Genomic DNA, 24599 nt, shown 5'->3' with positions numbered 1-24599 from the left:
TGTATGTATGTGTGTGTATGTGTTTGTATGTGTTTGTGTGTTTACGCTCGCATTACACAAATGTGTTGCTGGTCTAAGGCGTTCCTCGCGCAGCATTGCCGCTTTATTATTTCAGTCGTTTACTGCCTTACGCACCCTGAAAGTCGTGTGTGTCTGCAGCAAGCGCGTGTATGTGTACCTATGGACGCGCGCGCGTGTGTTGTGTAGGGGGAACGGTAGTGTAGTGCTTAGCGTGCTGTCTGTGTCTGTGTGTGTGTCTGTGTGTGTGCGTGTGTGGTGTGTGGGGAGCGGTAGTGTAGTGCTTAGCGTGCTGTCTGTGTGTCTGTGTGTGTGTGTGTCTGTCTGTGTCTGTCTGTGTGTGTCTGCGTGTGTCTGTGTGTGTGTCTGTGCGTGTGTGGTGTGTGAGGAGCGGTGGGTGTAGTGCTTAACGCTACGCTGCGCTACCAACCCGGCGAACCGAGTTCGATTCCCGCTCACGGCCACCACCGGTGACGATTATTTGAACCTCCCCTAGGTCGACTCAGCCTCAAACGAGTAACTGGTGTGGCGTATTAACATCGGCACTTGGGAGACAAAGACGGCCGGGCGTGGTGGATCCAAGTCCCGGGCGAAGCCGGGTAGTACAGCTAGTAAAATAATAAAAAGAAAACATAATAAAATAATTCTCACGACGTTTCGGCCAGAACGTGTTTCATTCAGACGCTGTCTTCCCGACAGCCCTGTTCTTCACCTGAGGACGGCTGCTTGCGTTGTGGCCGAAACGTCGTGAGAATTATTTTATTATGTTTGAATTTTATTATTGTATTATTTCCCTTCTACGTGACTTTACCGAAAGAACCAAGAAGATGAATCCCTGCAGTCACGAAAGCTTTAAATCGAAATATAGTTATTTTGTTATACAAAGTAAAACCATCTGAGCAACACTCACACTTCCGTAAGTAGCTTTCGTTTCTTCAGCTCATTTCTCTCCTTGTCGTCCAAACTGTCCACCTTCCCGTCCTTGACCAGCTGCAGTTTTTCCCGCACCAGGTCCCGGATCTCCTCCACCTGCAGCCGACACCATAGGTTCGTGGATCCTGCACCGCGACATCTCAGCGGTGGTGCAAGGGCACCGCAACCTTGCGTGTACAGCACTATCCACCAGGGGTGGAACAATTTACTATTCACCCGCCTGGAATTTGATGAACTGTTACAATTCAGCGTAGTGGTTCAATCTAACAATCCATCATTTATCTTTGACATTACGCCGAATCGGACGTCGTTTTGTACCGTTAGCAATATCGCGCGTTATTTTTCAAGTTCACAAATCTACATTTTTAAAATTATGGCAAATGTAGTCGCCTCTCTAGTGTAAAAAAAGTAGATTTGTACACAGGCAATGCGTTAGTCAATGCAATGCAAAGGAATGATGGTGCATGGCTGTTTGTCAAAAAAAAAGTGTCTGCAGGAACAATAAAGGCAGAAAAATATGAAAGTAAAATACATCTTATTTATATTTTACATATACCAGTTTTAGTTGATACCGATATATACGATGCCAATGCTACAAACCAATGTTTCATACTTACAACATTTACAAAACACTATGACTAATACGATACCATTGACTCTCCATCTACGCACGTTAGTTCGATCTACAGACGTTTACTCCAAACCCTTTGTAAATATCCGTGCCAGATGTCAATTGGTCTTCCTGATGCAAGACAAGGTATGTTATGACACCTCCCCCCCCCCTCCAATGCAACAAGTTTAACATCTAATCAGTGTAGAGAAGGGGTAGGAATCATTTTCATCACCGAGGGCCAAATAGGACTTTCAAATACCTTTAGCACACACCTCAATCACTTCCATAACTGCAAGAGGTCATTGCACCTCTGATTATGTACGGTGCAAAGGAAGTTCAACATACGTACACTGGCAGAAGTGACTTGAGCACGCTAAAATTAGAACCGCAGTGCCGTTGCCAGTTAAATCAAATATTCCCCTCTAGTACCCGATAAGTTTGGCCAAGATGCTTGCAGTGAGATGAATGTATAGTTTTCAGGCTGTTTCGAAGTGGTAGGGGGTCATGGGGTCAAGGGGGCACGGGCCGTGTGATATGAAGCTGCGGGTGGTCGCGCATGGCCCATGGCACTGTAGGTTCGACGTACGCTGCGGAAAACCCGAGGCCCATTCTCCGCAGACTTGTCCATGCGTAGCCACTTGCTGGACATGGCCTTGCTGAAACCAACTTTCCCATTGGGCAGTTTCTGCAACAATAACAACAAAAATTCTCAACAAATTTTCTCAAAACGTCACAGCTGACAAAACTCAAAACACACTTTAGCTCACCGCTTGTCTGTGTAGAGCACACAGATGTTTCTATAAGACAAATATCCCCTGTATAGCCGGGACAAGTGCTGTTAGCGAGCACATATGAAGGCTGGAACAGCATACTAGGGGGTGGATGGTCAGCACCATGCCTGGCCGCCTTTGTCTCCCTAGTGGTGATGTTTACACACCGCACCAGGTACTCATTTGTGGCTGAGTCGACCTAGGGGAGGCCCATGACCAGTTCAGATAATCATCACTGATGTTGGCCGTGATCGGGAATCGAACTCGGGTCGCCGGGTTCGTAGTGCAGCTCACTAACCGCTACACTACCACTCTATAACTCACACACACAATCGTACTCACGCAATGCTTACTTTATACGGCAGTAGCATCTACGCACCATGCTGCATCAATGGATATTAAACGTATTATTCACCACCCCTTATGATTCAATTGTCATTCTTATTTAATCAATTGCTGTGTCTTATTTGTAATATTCCATTGGTGTTATCCGTGTTGCTTGTTGTCTTGTTCAACTATGAGTATAAGATTAACATCACAATTATATGCACATATTGCGAGAATAAGAATGTATGTTAATGGATAAATCGTTACAAATCTCGTAAATATGGGGAGTGATGATGTGGCTGAAATTAATCTCCAAACGGACCGCTCTCAATACGTACGCAAAGATGCATTGACTCAGAGATTAACATCGATCCTTATACATACAGCTTACACAAATTATATGCAGATGATTTGTACATTTTTAGCTAACGGTGGGTACCAACCAACCCGTGTAATAAACGAGACAGAACAACGCAAACCAATAACAGACAAGACGGCAAAACTTCGGCCAAAAAAAAAGAAGATTCGACTACGTTAGTAAACCCCGAATGTTGGCGATTCATTCAATCGCCGATGGGATGAGCCCGCCGCATGTCGTCTCTCACCACGAGCTCGCTCTGCAGGATGCCCTCCGGGGGCACAGCGTGGAAAACGCGTGCCTCGTGGCTGCCGTGTTCCACCACCTCCCTGCCCTCCTCCATCAGCTCCCACTTGGTAGCCGAGCGATTCTCCACTTGGATGACCTGAAAGGGATGCCGCTCGAGTCAACGGAGACTCCGATGGGATGAGACGGGGTAACCCTTCGTGGCCGACGTGCACGCGAGGAGGGGTCGTGCCGGGTGAACCCCAGGGCCAGCTGGTTAGGTTAACGACCGAGATTACAGGAAATGTCAGTGATGCCACAAAACCCATAATACCGTTGCCGTCTTCTCTACCAGATCCCACAATTCAACAAACAACCTCCAAATGTGATGAATGTATGAAATCATTCAATGACTTTCAGCTTTGTTTTTCATTAAATTTCTTCAATGACTGCCCTTAAAGTATTCCACCATCTGGAGATAGGCCTTCATCCTGGTGGCTGACCTCGAGATGCCACTCCAATGCCCTTCTCATGAACCTACTCTCTTCCATCCCACACAAATATCCAACCCATCGCGACCTCCCCCTCTTGCCCATTATGTCAAACGCTTTCCCCCCAAGTTCTGATTCGACTTTCCAAGTCGATTGCCCTTTGCCTGCCATGAAAATTCCTAGCATCCCCCCTTAATGTACAAAAGACACGTCTTCTTGGTTCTTTCGGTAAAGTCACGTAGAAGGGAAGTAATAAAATAATAAAAATAAAACATAATTTATTATTTTTATTATTATTTTATTATTTTATTACTTCCCTTCTACGTGACTTTACCGAAAGAACCAAGAAGATGAATCCCTGCAGTCACGAAAGCTTTAAATCGAAACAAAAGACACGTGTTAAGTTTCCGCACGCCATTTCAGTGAACGTAATTAAAAATGAATTATATACAATTCAAGCTTCGTATGGAATACTCCACATGCTGAGTTGAGACTTTACACAACCACAAAAAGCCCAAAATGTGATTTATAATCAGGCGAGAACTCAAATTAGACAAACGTCTTTAGTTGGAATAAAGACGAGGGATATGTGGATCATTTCCAAGTGTCTGAAATATCCTTGTGTAGCAAAATAAAGTATTTAAAACAAATCAAAGCTGATTAAGTCTTTATTAAACGTAAACAATAGTAATTTTTGATTTAAAGCTTTTGTGACTGCAGGGATTCATATTCTTGGTTCTTTCGGTAAAGTCACGTAGAAGGGAAATAATATATTAATATTATTTTTATATTATTTATATTATTTCCCTTCTACGTGACTTTACCGAAAGAACCAAGAATAGTAAACAATAGTAGTATGTTAAAATTATTTTGCACCATACATATCCAACTGTGCTAATCGTAGGTGCGGGAATTATATAATAACCTTGTTTAATAAGTGTGTGATTACATGATACACTTCACGTAGCCATACACGCGAGGTTTTAAACCATTCCCTATTCACTGCTGGACGATGACAGATTTGCCTTCAGTTGCTACCGATCCGATCGTGATCATCTCCGTTCCCGCTTCGTTACAATGTCAGCACTAATTCCGCCTCCTTTGCACCGCCAATGACCAGCGTGGTGAAGTATGGTCAACATGAAGGACCCCCCCCCCCTACAAGGCGACCGCATGCTGTGGCCATAATCCTAGTGGATTGACACAAGTAGACAATCTTAAACGAGTGGAGGAGAACTAAACAGCTCGGTCATGTTTAGATTTAAAGCTTTCGTGACTGCAGGGATTCATATTCTTGGATCTTTCGGTAAATTCACGTAGAAGGGAAATAATAAAATATTTAAAAACATTGCTGTTCATTAGGACGATGTCTTTCCGACAGCCCTGTTCTTGAGAATTTTATAAAGTTTTATTTTTATTATTTTATTATTTCCCTTCTACGTGACTTTACCGAAAGATCCAAGAATAAGCTCGCTCATTTACACAAAACTAATCGTGTATATCGATCAGGCAGCGAGTTAAAAAAGAAGAGAAGTATTGTTCGTGCTGCGGTATTGTAACTGTGATGTGGTCAATGGGATTTTAAAACCGGCGCGCCACGCTCGCTCTCCGGTGACGTCGCCGCAAATTGCGCCGCATTACGACACGTGGAGCCCTCGTTACAACACGTGGAGCCCTATACTCTTAGGTTGGTAAAGTCACGTAGGTAAAAAATAAAAATATATTATTTTATTTCTAATTTTAATTTTTTTACCTACGCGACTTTATTATTGTTATTTTTTTTTATTTTTGTACCTACGTGACTTTACCGAAAACAATCTAAGCGTATGAATCCTTGCAGTCACGAAAGCTTCAAATCTAGAATGTGTGGCCCTCGTTTCAACACGTGGCCTATCCCCCCACCTCCACTTAGTAGAGCACTCGTCCCGGGTGAGAGAGGCTCGCCGCCGGGGCTAGTTGGTGTACGAATTAGAGCAGGAGACCACGACTCCCCGTGGTGCCGCCCGGCGTTTACCACGCACGGCGTGAACTGCGGGCCATCATCATCATCAACACGCACGTGGATCGCGTTGCATTTCCCAGCGCGCTCAAGCATAGGGGCCGAGGCATCGTACCACGCCCATTGGCCACAGCCGTCGCGACTCTGCCGCCCCATTGGGCCAGAACGCGCACGTGACCTAGAAACCCGCCAATCGCATCGCGCGGCCGCCCATCCGGACTGGGAAATCTTAAACGGTTAGGTGGCTGGTCTATGCCGCTCCGCGCGTGTTGTGTGGTCGTCTTCACGTCAAACCTAAAACTTTGCGAACTCACGTCTCCCTGCGACTTCAGGCTCTTGACGGCGCCCACAACCATCTGGTGGTCCACGCCGAGCTGCGCCGCCACATCGCCGCTGTCAAAGCCGTCAATGGCTTCAAGCCGCGCGAGCAGCGCCTCTGGTAGACCGGTCTCCGCCATGTTCACGGCTCCGCCCCCGCCACACACAAGCCCCGCCCCCCGTGACCTCAAGCCCCGCCCAGTGAACACAAGCCCCGCCCCTCCATACACAAGCCCCGCCCCCCGCCACAGACAAGCCCCGCCTCCTCCACACACAAGCCCCGCCCCCCGCCACATACAAGCCCCGCCTTCGTCACACAAGCCCCGCCCTTATTAACTCAAGCCCCTCCTCTTTACACAAGCCCCGCCCCCGTCACACACAAGCCCCGCTCTTATTAACTCAAGCCCCGCCTCTTTACACAAAGCCCCGCCCAGTAAACACAAACCCCGCCCCCAGCGAACACAAGCCCCGCCCCCAATGCCCTCAAGCCACGCCCTCTTGTATAAAGCCCCGCCCCTCTACACACAAGCCCCGCCCCCCACGTGCACGATCTCCGTGCACGTTGTCGGCTGATGTGTCAAGTTCAAGTGCGGCGTGCCGGTAAACATTGCGGCGTGTTCAAGCAGGTGACACACCCAAGAGGCCAGGAGAGGCGAATCTGAAAGGGTGGCCCTGAGCACACCAACAGTGACAACAGCGAGGCGAGTCGATATCAGGACAAAACAATTAGGTCACGTGAGAAATCTAAAATAGCGTATTGCACGAAATAATATACATCAATGTAATTACAGTGTACACTGGATGCATTCCCTGTGGCCTAACGTCGGCTCGGGCAGATTACTTTTAGACTGCTAATGCTTCTATATTTACATACTTGCACAAGTCATCCTATATCTGTTTAATGTTTCATAATTTTACTATGATCTGCCCGAGCCGACGTCACATCAAAGGAAATGTTATTCATAATCAACGTTTTTGGGTTTAGATCGCGTTATTTATAAATGTGTGTAAATGTTCGTCACCGGTGTGTTGAAGCCACAACATTGTAAATGTTGTGTGTTGAAGCCACAACATTGTAAATGTTGTGGCTTCAACACACCGGTGGGCTAAAGCAGTGAACTATTTGTCTTTTGTCAACGTGACACTTTTTTACTGATTGGCCGTGTCGGGTGGTGGAGGGTTACGACACATTTATAAATAACGCGATCTAAACCCAAAAACGTTGATTACTGTACTGTATTTAACATTTTTGTTTTTGAAACATTTTCGAAATATTCTCGCTTCTCTTGGTTATTTTTAGAATGAAAAAGAACGCACGCGATAACTGTGCAGAACACAGGTGTGCGTTAAAAACATGCCACATAGCGTTTCTTACTTGCAATGTATTACATTAATAATACGTGCAATATTCTTGGTTCTTTCGGTAAAGTCACGTAGAAGAAAAATAATAAAATAAATAAAATACAAATAATAAAATACAATTATCACGACGTTTCGGCCACAACGCAAGGCTGTTTGCGTTGTGCCCGAAACGTCGTGAGAATTTGTGCCCGAAACGTCGTGATAATTTTATTTAATTGTTTTATTTTTATTATTTTATTATTTCTCTTCTAAGTGACTTTACCGAAAGAACCAAGAATATGAATCCCTGCAGTCGCGAAAGCTTTAAATCGAAATTTCATACGTGCAATGTAACATTGTGCACAGCCCACTTGCCAAATCCATTTAGCATTGTATCTCAGCTGACCAGTGAGTCTTACATCGTTAAGCAAACGACACAACACAGCTGGCTACGTACGGTGCGAAAGAAGTTCAACATACTGTATGTATGTCAATTGCATGTGTGTATCGGGCAAAGGAAGCCTTTGCGCTCTCATCTTTCAAGTTGACCAACAATGCCACCGCGTGGCGCTGCTGTTAATTACTGCAATTTGACTCAGGCGGAGTCAAACTGGAATTGAATATTTCCCATTGTTCTGACGGCATGCATTGTAATGGTTGACTACCTCCGCCTTCCTTAAAATTACAACAGAAGCTCTTGTCAAAGCCAACGTCAGACGATTTTTGACCCCCCCCCCCCTCGTCACACGGCGTCACAAAAAGTCAACCCCCCCCCTCAAATATGACGTCACAAAGCTCTGCCCCCCCCCAAATAAAACATGCTTCAAATCGCTTTAAACTATTAAACTATTGTCATTGTAGTGCGTATTTAATGTGATGTTGTAGGAGAAAACATTTATAAAAAAGTATATTTAATTAAGTAGAACGTGTTGTCTATATTTATTTAAAGTTGCGCATTTTGATGTGACGTCACATTCCCCCCCCTCGTCACACATCGTCACAAATGTCTGACCCCCCCCCCCCTAGGTGCGTGACGTCATTTATGGACGGCCCCATATGGACACACTATGGATTTCCCAGTGACGAACCGTCTCGCCTTGCATGATCTCTGTGTCTCCCTCTGTGACTCTTTCTCGCTACGTCTGCACAGAGCCCCACTCTGTCGTATTTATGGCAGCAGCCCCTGGGGTTCCACTTCTCTCACGCTCGGGGTGTCTCTGTCCCAAGTCCAAGCCAGAGAGACAGAGTGGGGTGATGTCACACGGGTGAGGCTCTGCCCTGTGTCTATTTCCGTGTGTCTCGTATCTGTGTGAATGTCTCTCTTTCTGTGTGCGCTGGTCTCGTTTAACTTCGTGTTTGCTCTGTCTCCTTTGTCTCTCTCTCTCTGTCTGTGTCTCCCCGTGACAATGAAGCTTTATCTCTGCAAAGTGAAGACATTAAGACGGCTCAGGGTGTGGAGAATCAGTCTTTCTGTGTATGCTTTGTCTCTCTCTGTTGAAGGAAAGGCGAGCACGCAGACAAACTTGATCCAAGTTGGACTGAAAACCCAGAACTCGCCAATTCACTCCAGTCACTCACTCACCATCTTATCGCTCTCATATCGCTATTACCATGTTACCGTTCCTGTGAAATGCAGTCATTGATTCCTTCACTCATGTTTATGACCGGGTCTACCAGACACTGACTAATCTAGATTTGAAGTTGTATAGCCTCTTGTCACGCCAGCCCTTTTGCCCCACTTCAGCAATTGTTTCTTGCTGTGGTTGTCCCACCTGATGACGGACGCTTTGTGTTGCGCCCGAAACGTCGTGCTTTAATTTATTTTATACCCACGTGACTTTATATCGAAAGAACCAAAGAGTACAGACACTGGACTGTTTCGTCTCATCCACGCAGTGTCGAACCCACCACACTGCAGCTTACAACACACTCGGCCAATCGGCCCACTCACTCACTCACACACTCAGCCACTCACCCCATCACCACACTGCAGGTCACAAACGCGTTCATTTCGACTTGTTCCCCAGCACTAGCTCCACTTTGGCATGGATCCCTCCTAGCGTGTGTATTTCCAAGCTCTTACACGACACTTAATGACCTCGCTCAACCCCAGATACGCATATTCTTAGGTTTTCGGTAAAGTCACGTAGGTAAAAAAATAAAATTAATAAAAGTCAAAGAAAAGAAAAATCACGACGTTTCGGAGGCAACACAAGCTTCCGTCTTGTGTTGCCTCCGAAACGTCGTGATTTTTATTTTATGTTACTTTTATTAATTTAAAAATTTTTCCCTACGTGACTTTACCGAAAACCTAAGAATATGAATACTTGCAGTCACGAAAGCTTCAAATCTAGAACCCCAGATACGCGTTTAACTCTTATTTATTAGAACGTTGATGGTGCAGTTTGTTGCTGACCGTCTGGCTTGTTGAGATTTCTGGGCACTGTGCCCAGCAACTTTGTGAAAACCAAAACCCATTAAGCATGTTTTTAACACTCCAGCTGGCGAAGAGGTCTGGACTCTCTCCCTCTACAATCTCGAGCTGATAGCTGATAGACACAAAGACAAAGATCCCCCGTATTGCCTTTAACAGGCTGTGGGAGAAAGTGCTGTTAAAAGAACACCACGCCCGGCCGCCTTTGTCTCCCCGGCGCTGATGTTTTACACACCGCACCAGGGTACTTATTTGAAAGGCTGAGTCGACCTAGGGGAGGTCCAGCAACGGGTCAAATATTCACTGTCACTATTGGTGGTCGTGAGCGGCGATCGAACTCGGGTCGTCGGGTTCGTGGCGTGGCGCGTTAACCACTGCGCTAACCGCTGCGCCACCGCTCCCGGCTGGTAGACAACACAGACACAGCGGGACTGGCGACTGACAAGGACAAAGATCCCCCCCCCCCATAGCCTTGACAGACTGTGGGGGGGTGGGGGGGGGTTGAGGGGATGAGGGGGGGTAGATGGGGTGAGGTGGGGGGTGGGAGGTGAGGTGGGGGGTGAGGTGGATGATGGATGGGAGTGGATGGGGGGGGGGTGAGGGGGTGAGGGGGTGATGGGGCGAGGGGGGTGGATGGGGTGAGGTGGGTGGTGAGGTGGGAGGTGGGTGAGGGGGGGTGGATGGGGTGAGGTGGGGGGGGGTGGATGGGGGGGTGAGGGGGTGATGGGGCGAGGGGGGGGATGGGTGAGGTGGGGTGAGGGGGGGTGTGAGGGGGGTGATGGGTGAGGTGGGGGGGGTGGATGGGGGGGTGAGGGGGTGAGGGGGTGATGGGGCGAGGGGTGGTGGATGGGGTGAGGTGGCGGGAGTGAGGTGGGAGGTGGGTGAGGGGGGGTGGATGGGGTGAGGTGGGGGGGGGATGGGGGGGTGAGGGGGATGAGGGGGCGATGGGGTGAGGGGGGTGGATGGGGTGAGGTGGGGGTGAGGTGGGGGGTGGATGGGGGGGTGAGGGGGAGATGGGGCGAGGGGGGGTGAGGGGGGTGGATGGGGTGAGGTGGGGGGTGAGGTGGGGGGGTGGATGGGGGGGTGAGGGGGAGATGGGGCGAGGGGGTGGATGGGTGAGGTGGGGGGTGGATGATGGATAGGGGTGGATGGGGTGAGGTGGGGGGGGATGAGGGAGGGGGATGGGGTGAGGGGGTTGAGGGTGGGTGAGGTGGGGGGGGCATGGATAGGGTGAGGGGTGGGGGTAGATAGGGTGAGGGGGGGGGGTGAGGGGGGGGGGGCTAGACAGTGGGAACCGGTTCCCGTGACCGCGGACCCGGGTCCCGCAGCCGGGACGACTTCATCGTCAATGGCCTCCGGAGCGGAGCGCCGCGCCTTTCGCGCAGAAGATCAATCGGTGAGGGTCGACGGGCGTCCGAGGCGTTCACCTTCCGGTGGTCGTCACCTGAGGGGAAAACAATGAAAAACAACCACCACGCGCGACGTTTCACGGCCGCCTCTCGTCTCGTTTCTCTCTCCGTGGCCGCGATGTTTGTGTCTGTGGTGGTGGGTGGTGGTGGCGTGGTGGTGGGGGGAGACGCCCCTGGTGATGGATGTCGACCCCCGGGGGATGGAAGCGGCAGGGATTTGTGGACAATGATGATTGGTGGTGGTGGTGAGGGTGGTGATGATTGTCGGTGTTGGTTGTGGTGGTGGTGACGATGACAGTGGTTGTTGCTGCTGGTGGTGATGGGTGGTGTTGGGATGGTGGTTGTGTTCGTTTCGTGGCTGTCAGGACCCTTCCTGAGGTGGTGGTGGTGAGGGCGATGATTGGTGGTGTTGGTTGTGGTGGTTCTAACGATGACAGTGGTTGTTGTTGCTGGTGTTGGTGATGGGTGGTGTTGGGATGGTGGTTGTGTTCGTTCGTGGCTGTCAGGACCCTCCCTGAGGTGGTGGTGGTGGTGAGGGGCGATGATTGTGGTGTTGGTTGTGGTGGTTCTGACGATGGCAGTGGTTGGTGGTGCTGGTGGTGGTGGTGATGACTTTGTTACGATAGTGGTTGGTGATGAGTGGTGTTGGGATGGTGGTTGTGTTCGGTTCGGTGGCTGTCAGGACCCTTCCTAACGGTGGTGGATGTTGTGATTGTAATCAAGATGTAATGTGTGATTGTAATCAAGATGTAATGTTGTGGTTGCTTGCACTGGTGACGATGATGGCTGCTTACGACAATGCTGAACGTGATTGATGATGGTGCTGCTGGTGGTAATGACACTGGACATGGTTGTGGCGATGATGATGATGATGGTTATGAAGCTGATTGTCACTGGCTGTGATTGTTCTGATGGTTCTGGTGGTTACGATGGAGAGACATTGGGGTTAGGAGATCGTGGGTGCAATGCCCGCCGCCTCTTGCCACAGGAGGGGAAGTGGTTGGATGGTTGACGCATTTTGGTTTTGATTTAATCGCTGCTGTATTACTACTCTGCTTTGCTATTCGCCGCTGTGCTCTTTACAATAAGCATATTGACGTTGGACAGCTCTTTGCCAATCCACTGCTGCATGAAGGTCAAACGTTGGGGTTTGTTTGACCATACTTCACCACGCTGGTCGGTGTGGCTTTGTGTGGGGCGCAGGGCCGATAGGGAACTTCACGCTACAGCACTCTAAGCATTGTATAAAGTTAACTCTAATGTAATCAACATTAGTTACTATAATCTCACAGACAGGGCCTTTGAGTATCCTTTTAGAGCGGCCTGGTCGGTCAGTATCAAGCCCTGCTTGTACTGTGTAATACGGGAAGGGGTATGATTGGTGTCAAGAATGGGATATTTAAACTTTAGTCTGAGGGGTAAATGTGAGGTTAACATATTTCTCGGGGTAGGAATAGGACTTGCATAATTGGTATGGTAAATGGTAAGTGGGTCTGAAGGTTCATGTTATGGGTCGGTGTTTAGGTCATTTTTAAAGATATGGGTAGCTTAGTATTCTGGATATGCCAGTTCAGACTTAAGAAACTGATTTTGCATGCAGTGTGAATAACGTACTCGCGATTTAAATAAAGTTAGGATAGCCTAGTAATGGGCTTATCTGCTTCTCGCTGCACATGGGAGGGTTATAAACCCTGGGTTAGTCCCTGTTACAGTACCCAGCTGGAGAGGACTCCTCAAAGTGGCTGTTGGCATTTATGGTGAGGTCAGATTAAGGCTTGGGGCACGGTGGAGTGGAAGTCCCATGGGGTCAACATAAAATGGTCTGTACATCTGACAAACCACACGGTGAACTGTGGTGAGCAGATCTAACACTGCCTACCAATCCAAACCTGCACTCATTTTCCACCTTTTCCCCACCGATCCCGTCAGGTTCCCACTGTTCTCATCAGACTTAATATGAAGTCAGCAACATGATCGGCTTTGTAAATGAATACCCATAAGCCAGCAATGAATGCTGGCATGGAAACCTTGGGCGGGTTAACATGGTAGCAGCTTTTGTTTTGATGAACATGATATGATGTGTATTGAACACCTGATATTGGAATTTCATGCAACTGAATATGAATATTTTTAAACTAATTAAAAGCAGGTCAGACTTTTGGTAACGAGTCTTATTTATGTGGCTTGAGTGGAATTACATATTTAACAATTAAATTACTCGATTAAACAAATTATTAGGCTCAGTACACGTGTAAAATCATAAATGAGGATATATTATTATTTTCAGTCCATAATTCCATAGGGGTGGAGTGGTGATCCAGTGGTTAACGTGCTGCACTATGAAACCAGCGACCCAAGTTTGATTCTCAGCTAGAGCAAATAGGGCGAGTGGCATTGAACCGGTTCTGCCCTCCCCACCTTCGCCAAACTCACAGTGACCAGAATGGTAAAAAAAAATCCATCCAGCAGTGGATTGGCAAAGGCAGTGGAAAAGCTTTCGAGTGTTCAAGCAGTGCAACCACACCAGGGCTCACAGGCCGGAGGGCCAGGATGCCGGGCTATGAAGTGGGAATAAATTGGACCTGGGCAACATTTTATTCCTTGCGCAATGCCCCGTGCTCACCACGCTCCACCACTGACAAAGGGGTGCACACATGCATGTACCCGTGACAAACTTAGGTTTACAGAAGACATTGGTAGCTTGTGTCCAGACGCCATGCTTTAAAAAAGAAGTTGTATGCCTGTCACAAGATTAATCGTCAAAACATAATTGGGTAAAGCGACACGTAAACATCACTCCCTACGTGGAAAATACTGCAGATTAAAGGCCGTGAAACATATTGCCTTTGTGATAGCTTTGTGCTTTAAGAATGGCGCAGACACCAAATGTACTGATGATCTGATTTGCCCAATGCGCGGCACGTGCTGCGGCGATTTGTACTGCGCTGACGGGACCGTCCATGGCGCGGTGTTGCAGGACTGTGGCCGCGGAGGTTCGCAAGCAGCTGTTCTCCCAGTATGGTGGCTCAGCGCACCTGTCCAAGCCTCTCCCGGGTGGCGGGGCCCCTCAGACGGTGAGCATCTTCCACCCGACTCCGATCGCCGCGCCAACGCGAAACTGCTCTTTGTACAAGCGCTGCCCTTCGTGTCCATGGAGGGAAGGGTGAACTATTTGTTTTGCAAAGTTGCTTTGCTCTGATCCGAAGGAAAGCCTCTCATGTTCCAGCTGTCTTGGGTATGTCACTCATCTCCACTCAGGATTTGGTCAATTGTTATCATCTTCATCATCAGCTGTGACCTCTTCACTGTTGGATGAAGGTCTCCTCAAAGCATTGTTATCTCTCACGGCCTTGAAATACAGCAATATATTTTGGTCCTTCACATGAGCCAATTTTATCTCTCCAGTTCCATGGTTCATTATTTTGCGTGGTAAGAAATGTGCTTACCAATCCGGATAATATATGATTCGAATCGGATGATAACTAATTTGAGGTTCTTAAATGAACCCGTTTGGGATGAGCTGTGGTGAAGATGGAGTATATGCGGTTTTATTAAACTTATGTGAAGCACTGTGTTTATACTTACATGGCGATGAGATCCTTCTAGTTTCATGAATGCTAAACACCCGATGGTGTCTGCCACTAATCCAGCACTTTGGAGCCTAGGGTTGAGGAAAAATTTAGATTTGCAAAATTCCCACCAACTGGACTTGAATTGGCAGGATGGGAAAGTGAGTTCATGAATACCTCTGTACAGTTTTAAAAAGGAATGTGCCCAACATCCCATATAAGACCCTCCTAAAGATGAATCTTGAGACTGACAGAATTGCTTGGATAAACAAATTGACACTTATTATAGATTGATAAATTGCATGACTCGGCATCCCTGGATTGTTTGGATTGAAGTTGGAACAGCTGCAGCTCTTGCCAGTGATGTTAACCACACCTCCGGGGAACTCGCAAATCGTTCCAGGCTTTTGCTAGAAATACAGCGTTCTGATTCTGGTACCTCCAGCCCTGGTGCAGCGTGCTTGTCCTCTGGTCCTGTCGGCAAGTACATTTCAAGAGCGAGGCACCTTGACGTTCCAATTCCAACATCATTCGGTGGCCACCCGTGACAACCACCTGTGGCCAAACTCGGTGGCATGTGGCCCGGTGGCTCCAACACCACAGTTGGTTATCCGTGAGGTCTTCGGGTGCCTTTTCTTATTGTGTTCTACTTTTCCTATTTTTTTCTGTATTGTGTTTTTTTCCCCAAATTTTATTGTGTAAGATGCTTTGAGATTCCGGAAATAGAATGCAGATCAACAAATCAAGTTGTTTTCCGCCGCTTGGCGGCCTGTTGACCCTGGCTGGTTGATTAGGTCCCTGTCGGTGGGCATAGTTAACCCGGTGGGGTTGAGTTTAACGTTTTGTGCTGAGCACAGAAACTGTTTCAGCTCCAGGTATTTTATGTTCCCGATGGGGCAGAGTATCCCTTTAAAAGCTTAAACAAATCCAGCGTTTTGGATGCTGGTGGCAGCTTTCACATATCTGGTTACTTGTGCAAGCTGCTAATTGGGCACTGATCACCAGAGTGAAGTCATGAAACGGTTTTACTCAAAAAGGAGGGGGCTCACTTAATTATTATACATTCATGCAGTTGGCATGCTGCAGCGATGACTCTTGAATTAATGGGTGTGTTTTATAATGTCAGTGATGCAGTGTATTTACATTTAGAACAAGCTGCGACCATTCATGGTGCTAGTATTTCGAGTGGCAGAGCGACTCGCCACAGAACTTTCCACCAGATTCCTCACTTTGTAGAGCACTACACTCGCGCAGAGCTGGGCGCTCAAGGATTACGTGGCTTGAATCAGATTTAAAACAACCACCGGCTAATCATTTGTTAGTGCAAAGGCAGCGGAGATTAGGAGCAGTCTCACCGCAGCTGGCCATGCTTGTTTTTCCACAAGAAAATGCAAAAAACAGATGGCCAGGCGTTCGGTGGTCTGTGAAAAAAAAAGCCAGTCCCCCTCAGCCCTGAAGCGCAGCACAGGGGTGCAGACAGATGCGAGTGAGCTGCTAACGCTATTGGTAGCATCTCGCTGCGGACCGACCGACCCGTTCTTTCCGCGTTGAAACAAGACAATCCACGGCGTTTGTTTGAAGCACGCTCGGACGCTCGTGCTGTCGCTCGGAGATCGTGCCAGCGGGTGGCGGCTGTGACCGCCAGCACCGTGATCATGTCCGCCCTGGGTGCACGCGGTGCCTGGCGTGTTCCGCTGGTTGTTGTGTCGGACGCCGACGATCGGGACAGACCCGTCCTGAAGAGCTTCTGCAGCATCACCGACCAACGCAGCAGCTGTGTTCGGAGATGCCTCAAGTCTGTTCACGATGTTAACTGCGTTTTGGTTCTCAAGATGGGAGGCGGCAAGGTATTGTAACGTGTTGTGTTGAGTGGGACTGAGAGAAGTACTTCGTTTCGGTGGGGATCAGTCCTGAAGGTGTTGAAGCCGTGTTAGCCGTTGGGTTTTTAAAATGTTTTTGCAGCTATGTGTTTTTTTTCTTGAGTGCGGGGGAAGTTAAGTGCTGTTGCCAAAGTGTGTGTACAACTTGTTTTCTTTCCTCATGTTGGAAACCCCTATTGTTCATATGTTATGTAATAAAAGGTTCACACGACCTCATCCATCCACTACACGGTGTTATGGAAATGATTTAGTCTTGAATCAAATCGTAACCTCAAAGTACAATTAATTGAGAGGCAAGGAGGGGGAATTATTTAACATTTTTCTCAAATGGGGTGACTGGGTGCTTTGAGGAACTAATACCCAAGTGAAAGTACAATGCTCTGACACTACTGACAATCCTGAGTCGGCCAGCCTTGATTAAACCATATTCTTAAGACCTTCCTCTTCTGTGCCTATGGTCTCTGTATGATATAATGTGCCCAGTGTTTCTGCACAGAAGCCTTGTGATGTTGTTGCATTGAGAGGTTCTGTGAATTCACATTTCATTGTATCGTATTGAATGTAGGACCTCTCGTGGATACAGCGTATTACAGGCCACACCAGTTGAAAACAATCGGTTCTCATGCACATGAGTGTCATAATTGCATTTGATCAACGAATTATTGCGTCTTGATTTGAAGCTTTCGTGACTGCAGGAATCCATACTCTGGTTCTTTTGGTAAAGTCACGTAGGTAGAAATAAAATAAAACAAATCACAACGTTTCGATCGCAACACAATCAATCTTCATCAAGGTAAGGCATTTAAATGAAGATTGGGTTGCATCTTGATATATATTTATGTATCTTTTACGTATTTATTTTCTTGATTTGCTTTCCTTTTCAGTACATTGCACTCCGATAGTTTTTTTGCATTGTAACTTTCTGACCCACCCCTCCTGGACATCTCTGAAAAAGAGCTTCATAGCTCATCGGATTTCTCCAGGATAAATAACGATTCTGACTGATTCTATGGTGAATCCTTGACTCGCCACACATGGCAAAGGTACACTGATGCAACGTGTGTGCTTTCGTGCACAATATACTCGTACCCATGCATGCGTTTGGCTCTCCTTCTGCAGATCCCGCTCACGGAGGTGGTGGAGCCCGTGGACTTTGAGGACTACCTGATGACGCACCCTCCGCCGGGCGACTCTGATGCGCTGCGCGAACTCTTCGAGTTTCCCGGCGACGACGTGGAGGTCACGTTCGTGCCGCGCGAGTGCCGCACGCTGCAGCCCTCCGTGCCTGAGGATGCGTATGTTGTACATGGGCATTGCCTCTCGGGCGACGGGCGGCATGGGCGCAAGCGTCTTGTGCAAGGGGAATCTGTAGCTAGCGATGCACTCGCTCGTTTACGAGATTGGACACCTGTTTCCAAAATTAGCCTTGAGGCTCTCCTGGGTTTACAAGTGATTTCTTGCGCAGATTCTCATGCACGCGTCACTTTTGTAAAAATGTGCATGACCCAAATGATGTCACTATTCTTGGGTAAATCTGTGGGGCTTTTGTGTGCCATGCATGGACAAATGTATGCAAAGACAGTTTAGCTGTCAGGGCTATTTTTAACCAGGCTCCAGCCTTTGTGTGCATCATCTATGGTGTCTGTGTTTGTAGTCTATATATATTTTTGTTGGGCTGTTATCACTGGGGCATCTGCTCTGTGCCTCTCCTATTATTTCCTGTCTTGATGAGCCACTGGAGTGACAAGCTCACCAACATATTATCGCCTGATAATGTGCCGACTGAGAAACAAAACAAAAAAAAAACACAAACTACCCATTGTGCAAAGAAAAAAAAAGTGTTTTTATTATGAATTCTTTCATGCAAATGTTTTTTTTTTCAGGGAGGTGGACCCACAGGTGCGAGACTGTGTACGATCGTACACGGACAACTGGGCTATCGTCAACCGAAAGTACGCTGCTGCTATCTTGCAAAGCACTCGGTTGCACAACATGTATTTGCTTCTTGTTCTTTAACTTTTGATATTTATTTTTTCCCATCAGCTGAGAAGGGCAGCACAGCCTTGGCAATAAGATGTGCGAGGGACCATGATAACAAGAGACATCATCTCCTGTGCACAGGTACCACAAGCACGGCACGGGCTTCAACCCCAACCATGTGGAGCGGCAGAAGGAGCGGCAGAAAGGTCTGCCGAGGCAGGTGTTCGAGTCGGACGAAAGCCAGAGCGACCGTAGCAGCATGCCGGATGAACCGGTGAGTGGGGGTCAGGGTTAGAGGTGGGGCCGCCATGTGCACTGATGTGGCGGCTGCCCTGTTTCAGGGAGTTATCCGTTGGATCGTGCCATTGGAACGTTCTTTATTTGTATTTTAGGAGTTTTAGGTTGTTAGGCTCATGATCTTTTGTTGGGTCTGGTTATTCTGATGTACTTGGTTCAACATAGCAGAGTGTGTAATCGTAACTCTGTGGGTTTTTATTGGTTGTGGGTGGCATATATTAATCGGTGCGTATGACATGGATCGGAAGCCTGGACGTTGACAAGAAATATATGAAGCATGCAAAGGAGCATTTAGAGGTGCATGATTGCGAATTACATTGAGAGAAAGAGGAACACATAGATTAGAGAACATACGTAATTAGATGTAATATTCACTGTTAATAAAAGTAAGTGGGCTTATGCACATCACATCGCTGAAAGGGATGCCAGCCATTGATGGAGACTTAACGTCGGAGTGGCAGCCACAAGTGAACGTCAACTGCGGAGACGGCGTTTTGTGTATTGTTGCTGGGTGGACTCATACATCGCAGGACCATGAGAGATGGTGGCAGCTGAGGGGAGGCCTCCAGTAGTGGATTGATTTTGCATAATAAAACTGATGACGATGCGTGGCAGCAGGAGGACACGCGGCGGTGCTCGGTGTCGGCCAACTCGCTGGAGGACACTCCGCGCGGGAGCTGGGCCTCCAGCATCTTCGACCTGAAGAACTCGCAGCCGGACTCGCGCCTGCCTGGGCTGCTGGAGCGCACACCGCTCGACCAGCTCGACCGTGGCAACGGCGAGCTGCGCAAGGCCTCCCGGCAGCGCGAACTCTTCGTGCTCTACCCGGCCGCGGACGAGGTGAGGAGGCCGCACGCCCGAGAGTGCGTCCGCCGCGGAAATGGAGCGACGGATCGGTGCTTGCGCTTGGCCACATGGAATGACTTTTGGAAGGCGCGTTAGTGGAGGCAGCCAGCGTGGAGGAACCGTGGAGGATTTTAGGGAAGCCAACGGGATTCTTGATGAATTTGTTGTGGAATTGTTTTATTTTATCTTTTGCTACATTTTATACGAACGGTGTTATCGGTGTAATGTTCGGAGATGATGTGGCCATTCATAACTATAGTCGAGCTCTTACAAAGCAGTGCATAATAGCTGTGTCTGCTAGATAATGATCCACGTAAATATATTTCACAAAACTTCTTTTGAACTTCATGTTCATGAATAACGGTCTTGTTTTTTTACTTTTCAGAGCTAGATTGTATTCAAACGAAAAACAAACAAATTAAATGCCATGATTTTTGTTCGTGGTGTCACTGATGATGGCACTGAAATCATCAACTCTTCACTTGAGAAACCAGTTTAATCAAAGGTGGCTACCTCGGTTCGAACACATGATCTCAGCAGTGCCAGCTCAGTGGTGTAACACCTGAGCCACCCGGCGACCTAAGAGTAGAGCATCATGCAAAGGATTTCTCGCGAGATTGCTTTAATTAATGGCGACGTGGACGGTATTGATGATTTTTACACGCTTTTATTTAACTCACTCTGTCTGTTGTTGTCGTCGTTGTTGTCGTTGTCGTATCCTCAAATCTTGTAACTCAATTTTAAGCCCACTTCCCAATATGATATCGACTGCAAACTTGGTATACTTATGTCATACTGATGACAATACTATATTCTATCATTAAAATAAACTAAACCATATTTTTTATATGTTATGTTTCGCCTTGGGTCTAATTGTCCACGCTCAAGTCACGTTGGCTGTAAATCACCACGGGCCCTTACGTTATGGCAAGCCTCCGGGCCACTTCCTGGAGTCGTGGAGTTCTGCTATTACTCGTACGGTACATTTCATTAAAGCATGTTTTAAAAAAAGTGTTTTTAAATGTTACTTATTCAGGATGAGATCATGGAGAGGAGGACTGTACCAGAGGTGCCCAAGGAACACTTTGGTCAGCGGCTGCTGGTCAAGTGTTTATCGCTCAAGTACGGCACATTTACACTGTCGCTTTCGGTCGCGTTTGCGAGTTTTTTCTTTCGGGCTGGTGTTGTATATCAAGCACCAAACCTTTGCTCGGTACTATTAACGGATGTGATAGATATTCATTTTCACGAAATATGTGGTGTTGGTTTTTGTGTACTCTTGTTTCGTTTTGTACGTTTGTTCATTCGACCTCGGGTCTCCTTTTCAAAGTAACGATTTGCATCAATGTACTCCCATCTGGTTATAAGTAAAGTTAAAATGTGATTTGTATGTTAGTTGTAGGGCGCCTCAGCGGCGACATGTTTCTGCCTTGAACGGTAGACAAGAGGTCGTGGGTTTGATCCAAAGCCTGACTCCTATATATTTGGAGTTTGCATGTTCTCCTGTGGTCGTGTGGATTTTTCTCCAAGTCCTCCAGTTTTCCCATCCACATTTAGAATCAACATGCGTTTATAGTATTTGGCTACTATAAATTTCCACGTGATAAGCCACTTCGTTGAGCTATTATTTGTGGCCAGGTCGCTACTGAAAAAGAGCTACATAGCTCAGTGGGCCTTACTTGATAAAAAAAAACATTGTTGCATGCGTGCATGTGAATGTGCTATCTGGAGAATCCGATTTCTGTTTTTGCTCAACATTTAAGTAAGATAACACGGAGAACACGTTACATTTGTGTAGGTTTGAGATCGAGATCGAGCCCGTATTTGCGTCGCTGGCGCTGTACGACGTGAAAGAAAAGAAGAAGGCAAGTTCCAAATGCACTGAGCAGAGGCACCTCGTCACGACAGGATGCCCGCCGCCTCGCGGTAGCGCCACAGAAGCTGCTGCTAGCACTGATTAGGAAGGTCCTTGAGCTGTACGGGCATGGAGTAATTCCAGCAGCCGCTAGAGGGAGCTGTCTACCAGTCTTCGCGATTCATCTTCCTTCACCCCACTCAGCGGTTCAATTGTGAAAATGAATCGCCTCTTGTTATAGAAATAATAATTCCCCTTTACCGCCGAGTTTATAACTGTGTGTACTGTTCTGTATCGTTGCTGCTGTCCAACTCATTTAAGTAGTCTGTCTCGTATAAGGTGTCGTTCGCTCCAATGGAAGAAATGTAACATATATCCGTATAAAGTAATTTGTATAACTTACAAACAATCGATTCTCAACTGCATGTACCATGAGCGTAAGAATAAATTTTTGTATCAATTAATTGACCTATCACCACGTGTTTACTGCCCACTATGGAACTAATGTTTAGATAATTTGGCTGCTATAAATGTCCACATGATAATCCACTTTGTTGAGCTATCATTTGTGGCCAGGTCGTTTCGAAAAAGAGCTACATAGCTCAGTGAGCCTTACCTGGTAAAATGAAAAATTGTTTATTTTAATAGTTTTTAGTAATGAGATGGCTGTACGCTCCTCAATTTCCCCAGATATCGGAGAACTTCTACTTTGACCTCAATACGGACCAACTCAAGGCCATGCTGCGTCCACACGTGCCCAACACGTCCATCTCTTCGCTGGCGCGCTCTGCCATCTTCTCCGTCACCTACCCGTCGCAGGACGTCTTCCTCGTCATCAAGGTGCGACGCGGGACCCCGCGCGCTCCCCGACACCCGAGCGATCGCCGCGTTGTGTGCCGTCAAATGACTGAGCTTTTCACCCTGCTGAATGTGCCCAGTCCAGTCAAATTGCGGAAGCTAAGGAGGTTTAATGCACCGGCATATTATGACTTTGATGCACCGGCATATTATGACTTTGAAAACCCCCCGCCCACCTCCTACGCATTTCACAAGTAGTGACTAATCCCATATCTGCATTTCCCATAAATATGCTAAATTTCCTCGTGATATGCAAATTCATTTGTCAAGGCGCTCTTCCCCCTCCAACCCAGCTTAAATATACGCTTCCAAGCCTGGTGGTGTTCATTCAGACACTGTCTTTCCGACAGACCTGTTTTTCACCTGAGGACAGCTGCTTGCGTTGTGGCCGAAACGTCGTGAGAATTATTTTATTATATTTATTTGTATTACTTTATTATTTCCCTTCTACGTGACTTTACCGAAAGAACCAAGAAGAAGGTTTAAGCCTGTTTGGTGTTTGGATGGGAGACTGCCACGGCTTAATAGGTGTTGTGGGCTTGGGCTGCGATGTGGCCAGGAGATCACTGAACGGCGTTGGATTCTTGAATTCCATGTGCGCGGTGGTTTGAATTTGTAACCTCTCTTACGCATGTGTTTCCTCCGGATACCGCAGTTTCCTTCCGCCTGCCCAGCATTCGTTAATGGTCAAACATCCCATTGTTGGATCCTCTTGACAAAACAGTCTGGAGATTGAGTGATGCTTTCCTGGGTAAATATTTAATAATAAAAAAGGCAGCGTTTGTCATTCCACTGCTTGATGAAGGGTTCCCCATTCCATGCCGATCATAGTCGGACGTTTGACCACATTTCACCGTGCCCGTCAGTGTGGTGAAGATGGTCGGAAATAGGATCGGTTCCTGGAGTGGCGACGCACGTGATTTAAACATTCATAGACTATGCGTCACAGACGAGTTTGCATAAATGTCTTGTGTTTGTATGCAGTGCAATACAATTTGGATTTGTAAAATAAATAGTCAATGTAAAGCACAGTGTGTTTGTGTGCTGTGCACATGTGGTGTCCACCCATGCAGCTGGAGAAGGTCCTTCAGCAGGGAGACATTGGGGAGTGCGCAGACCCTTACATGGTGATGAAGGAGGCAGACACGGCCAAGGTGTGACTCCCGGCTCTCTCGCTACCACCTCCCCGCCATGTCTATCCTCCCCGAACCAACCGTTCCTGCTGTTTGAGGATTTTTTTTAGACTGTTAACTGTGAGTATGTGCATCTTGTTCTGTTGGGTGATTGTGAAAGTTGTTGCTGATGCTATTCATTATGTATTTCACATGAGCGTTTGGGACCGGGATTCATATAGTTGCATCTTGCAGAATTCTGTCCCCGCTGATTGGATCATTAGCTTTTCAGGCAGAGCGGGGCCCGGTACTGACGGAGGGCGTAACGTGAACGCTGAATCCATTGCCCTTCCGCTGATGCTGATGTTCTGCTGGAACAGAACAAGGAGAAGTTGGAAAAGTTGCGCTCTGGCGCCGAGTTATTCTGCCAGCGCCTGGGAAAGTACCGCATGCCGTTTGCGTGGACGGCCATCCACCTCATGAACATAGTGAACAGCGCCGGCAGTCTGGAGCGCGAAGCGGCTGACCCCGACAACCCCATCCTCGGTCAGCACCACCAGAATGACCGCTACCGCCACCAAACCACCAACTATAACACTGTCACTACAGCCAACAACACCACCATCCTTACCACTCCCACCGCAATCACTACCTCATCCACTACAACCAATGGCACCACCAGCCCTACGAAAGCTACAACCATCGCCACCTCTCCTCTCCTACCACAGCCGATAATACCGCCGCCCTCATCACGACTATCTCCAGCACCACCTCTCCCACTTCAGCGACTGCGTCTACAACCAATACTACCACTATCTTCACTACTACAGCCAATACCACCACTAACAACCTCCGATCACTTAAACTACATTCAATACCACTTGCACCACCACTCTTGCCACCACTATTGCAACTGCTCCCAACGCCGCCACCACTGCTGCCGCTACCGTCCGCGTCCCCTGATTC

The 24599-nt window shown here is 47.6% G+C and overlaps 2 protein-coding genes across 2 annotated transcripts in view; one reads left to right on the top strand and one right to left on the bottom strand.

Moving 5' to 3' along the window:
• The window catches only part of FARSA (phenylalanyl-tRNA synthetase subunit alpha), a 56542-nt gene extending 50337 nt beyond the window's left edge, over positions 1–6205 (bottom strand). The window contains 4 exon segments of the mRNA XM_061567485.1: positions 929–1047; positions 2151–2249; positions 3267–3404; positions 6049–6205. Of these exon segments, the coding sequence (XP_061423469.1) occupies positions 929–1047; positions 2151–2249; positions 3267–3404; positions 6049–6192 (500 nt within the window). The 5' untranslated portion in view covers positions 6193–6205.
• Positions 6206–11175: 4970 nt separating this feature from the next.
• Positions 11176–24599, top strand: part of LOC133351946 (dedicator of cytokinesis protein 7-like) — a 73266-nt gene continuing 59842 nt past the window's right edge. The window contains 12 exon segments of the mRNA XM_061567568.1: positions 11176–11202; positions 11204–11223; positions 14214–14310; positions 17805–17980; positions 18569–18637; positions 18807–18939; positions 19581–19802; positions 20845–20930; positions 21607–21673; positions 22354–22503; positions 23595–23675; positions 24014–24179. Coding sequence (XP_061423552.1) covers positions 11176–11202; positions 11204–11223; positions 14214–14310; positions 17805–17980; positions 18569–18637; positions 18807–18939; positions 19581–19802; positions 20845–20930; positions 21607–21673; positions 22354–22503; positions 23595–23675; positions 24014–24179 — 1294 coding nt within the window.

The sequence above is a fragment of the Lethenteron reissneri genome, chromosome 39, assembly GCF_015708825.2.
Source record: "Lethenteron reissneri isolate LAM-NWPU_2019-01 chromosome 39, ASM1570882v1, whole genome shotgun sequence".
Lineage (NCBI taxonomy): Eukaryota > Metazoa > Chordata > Hyperoartia > Petromyzontiformes > Petromyzontidae > Lethenteron > Lethenteron reissneri.
This window is presented reverse-complemented; position numbering and strand designations above follow the sequence as displayed.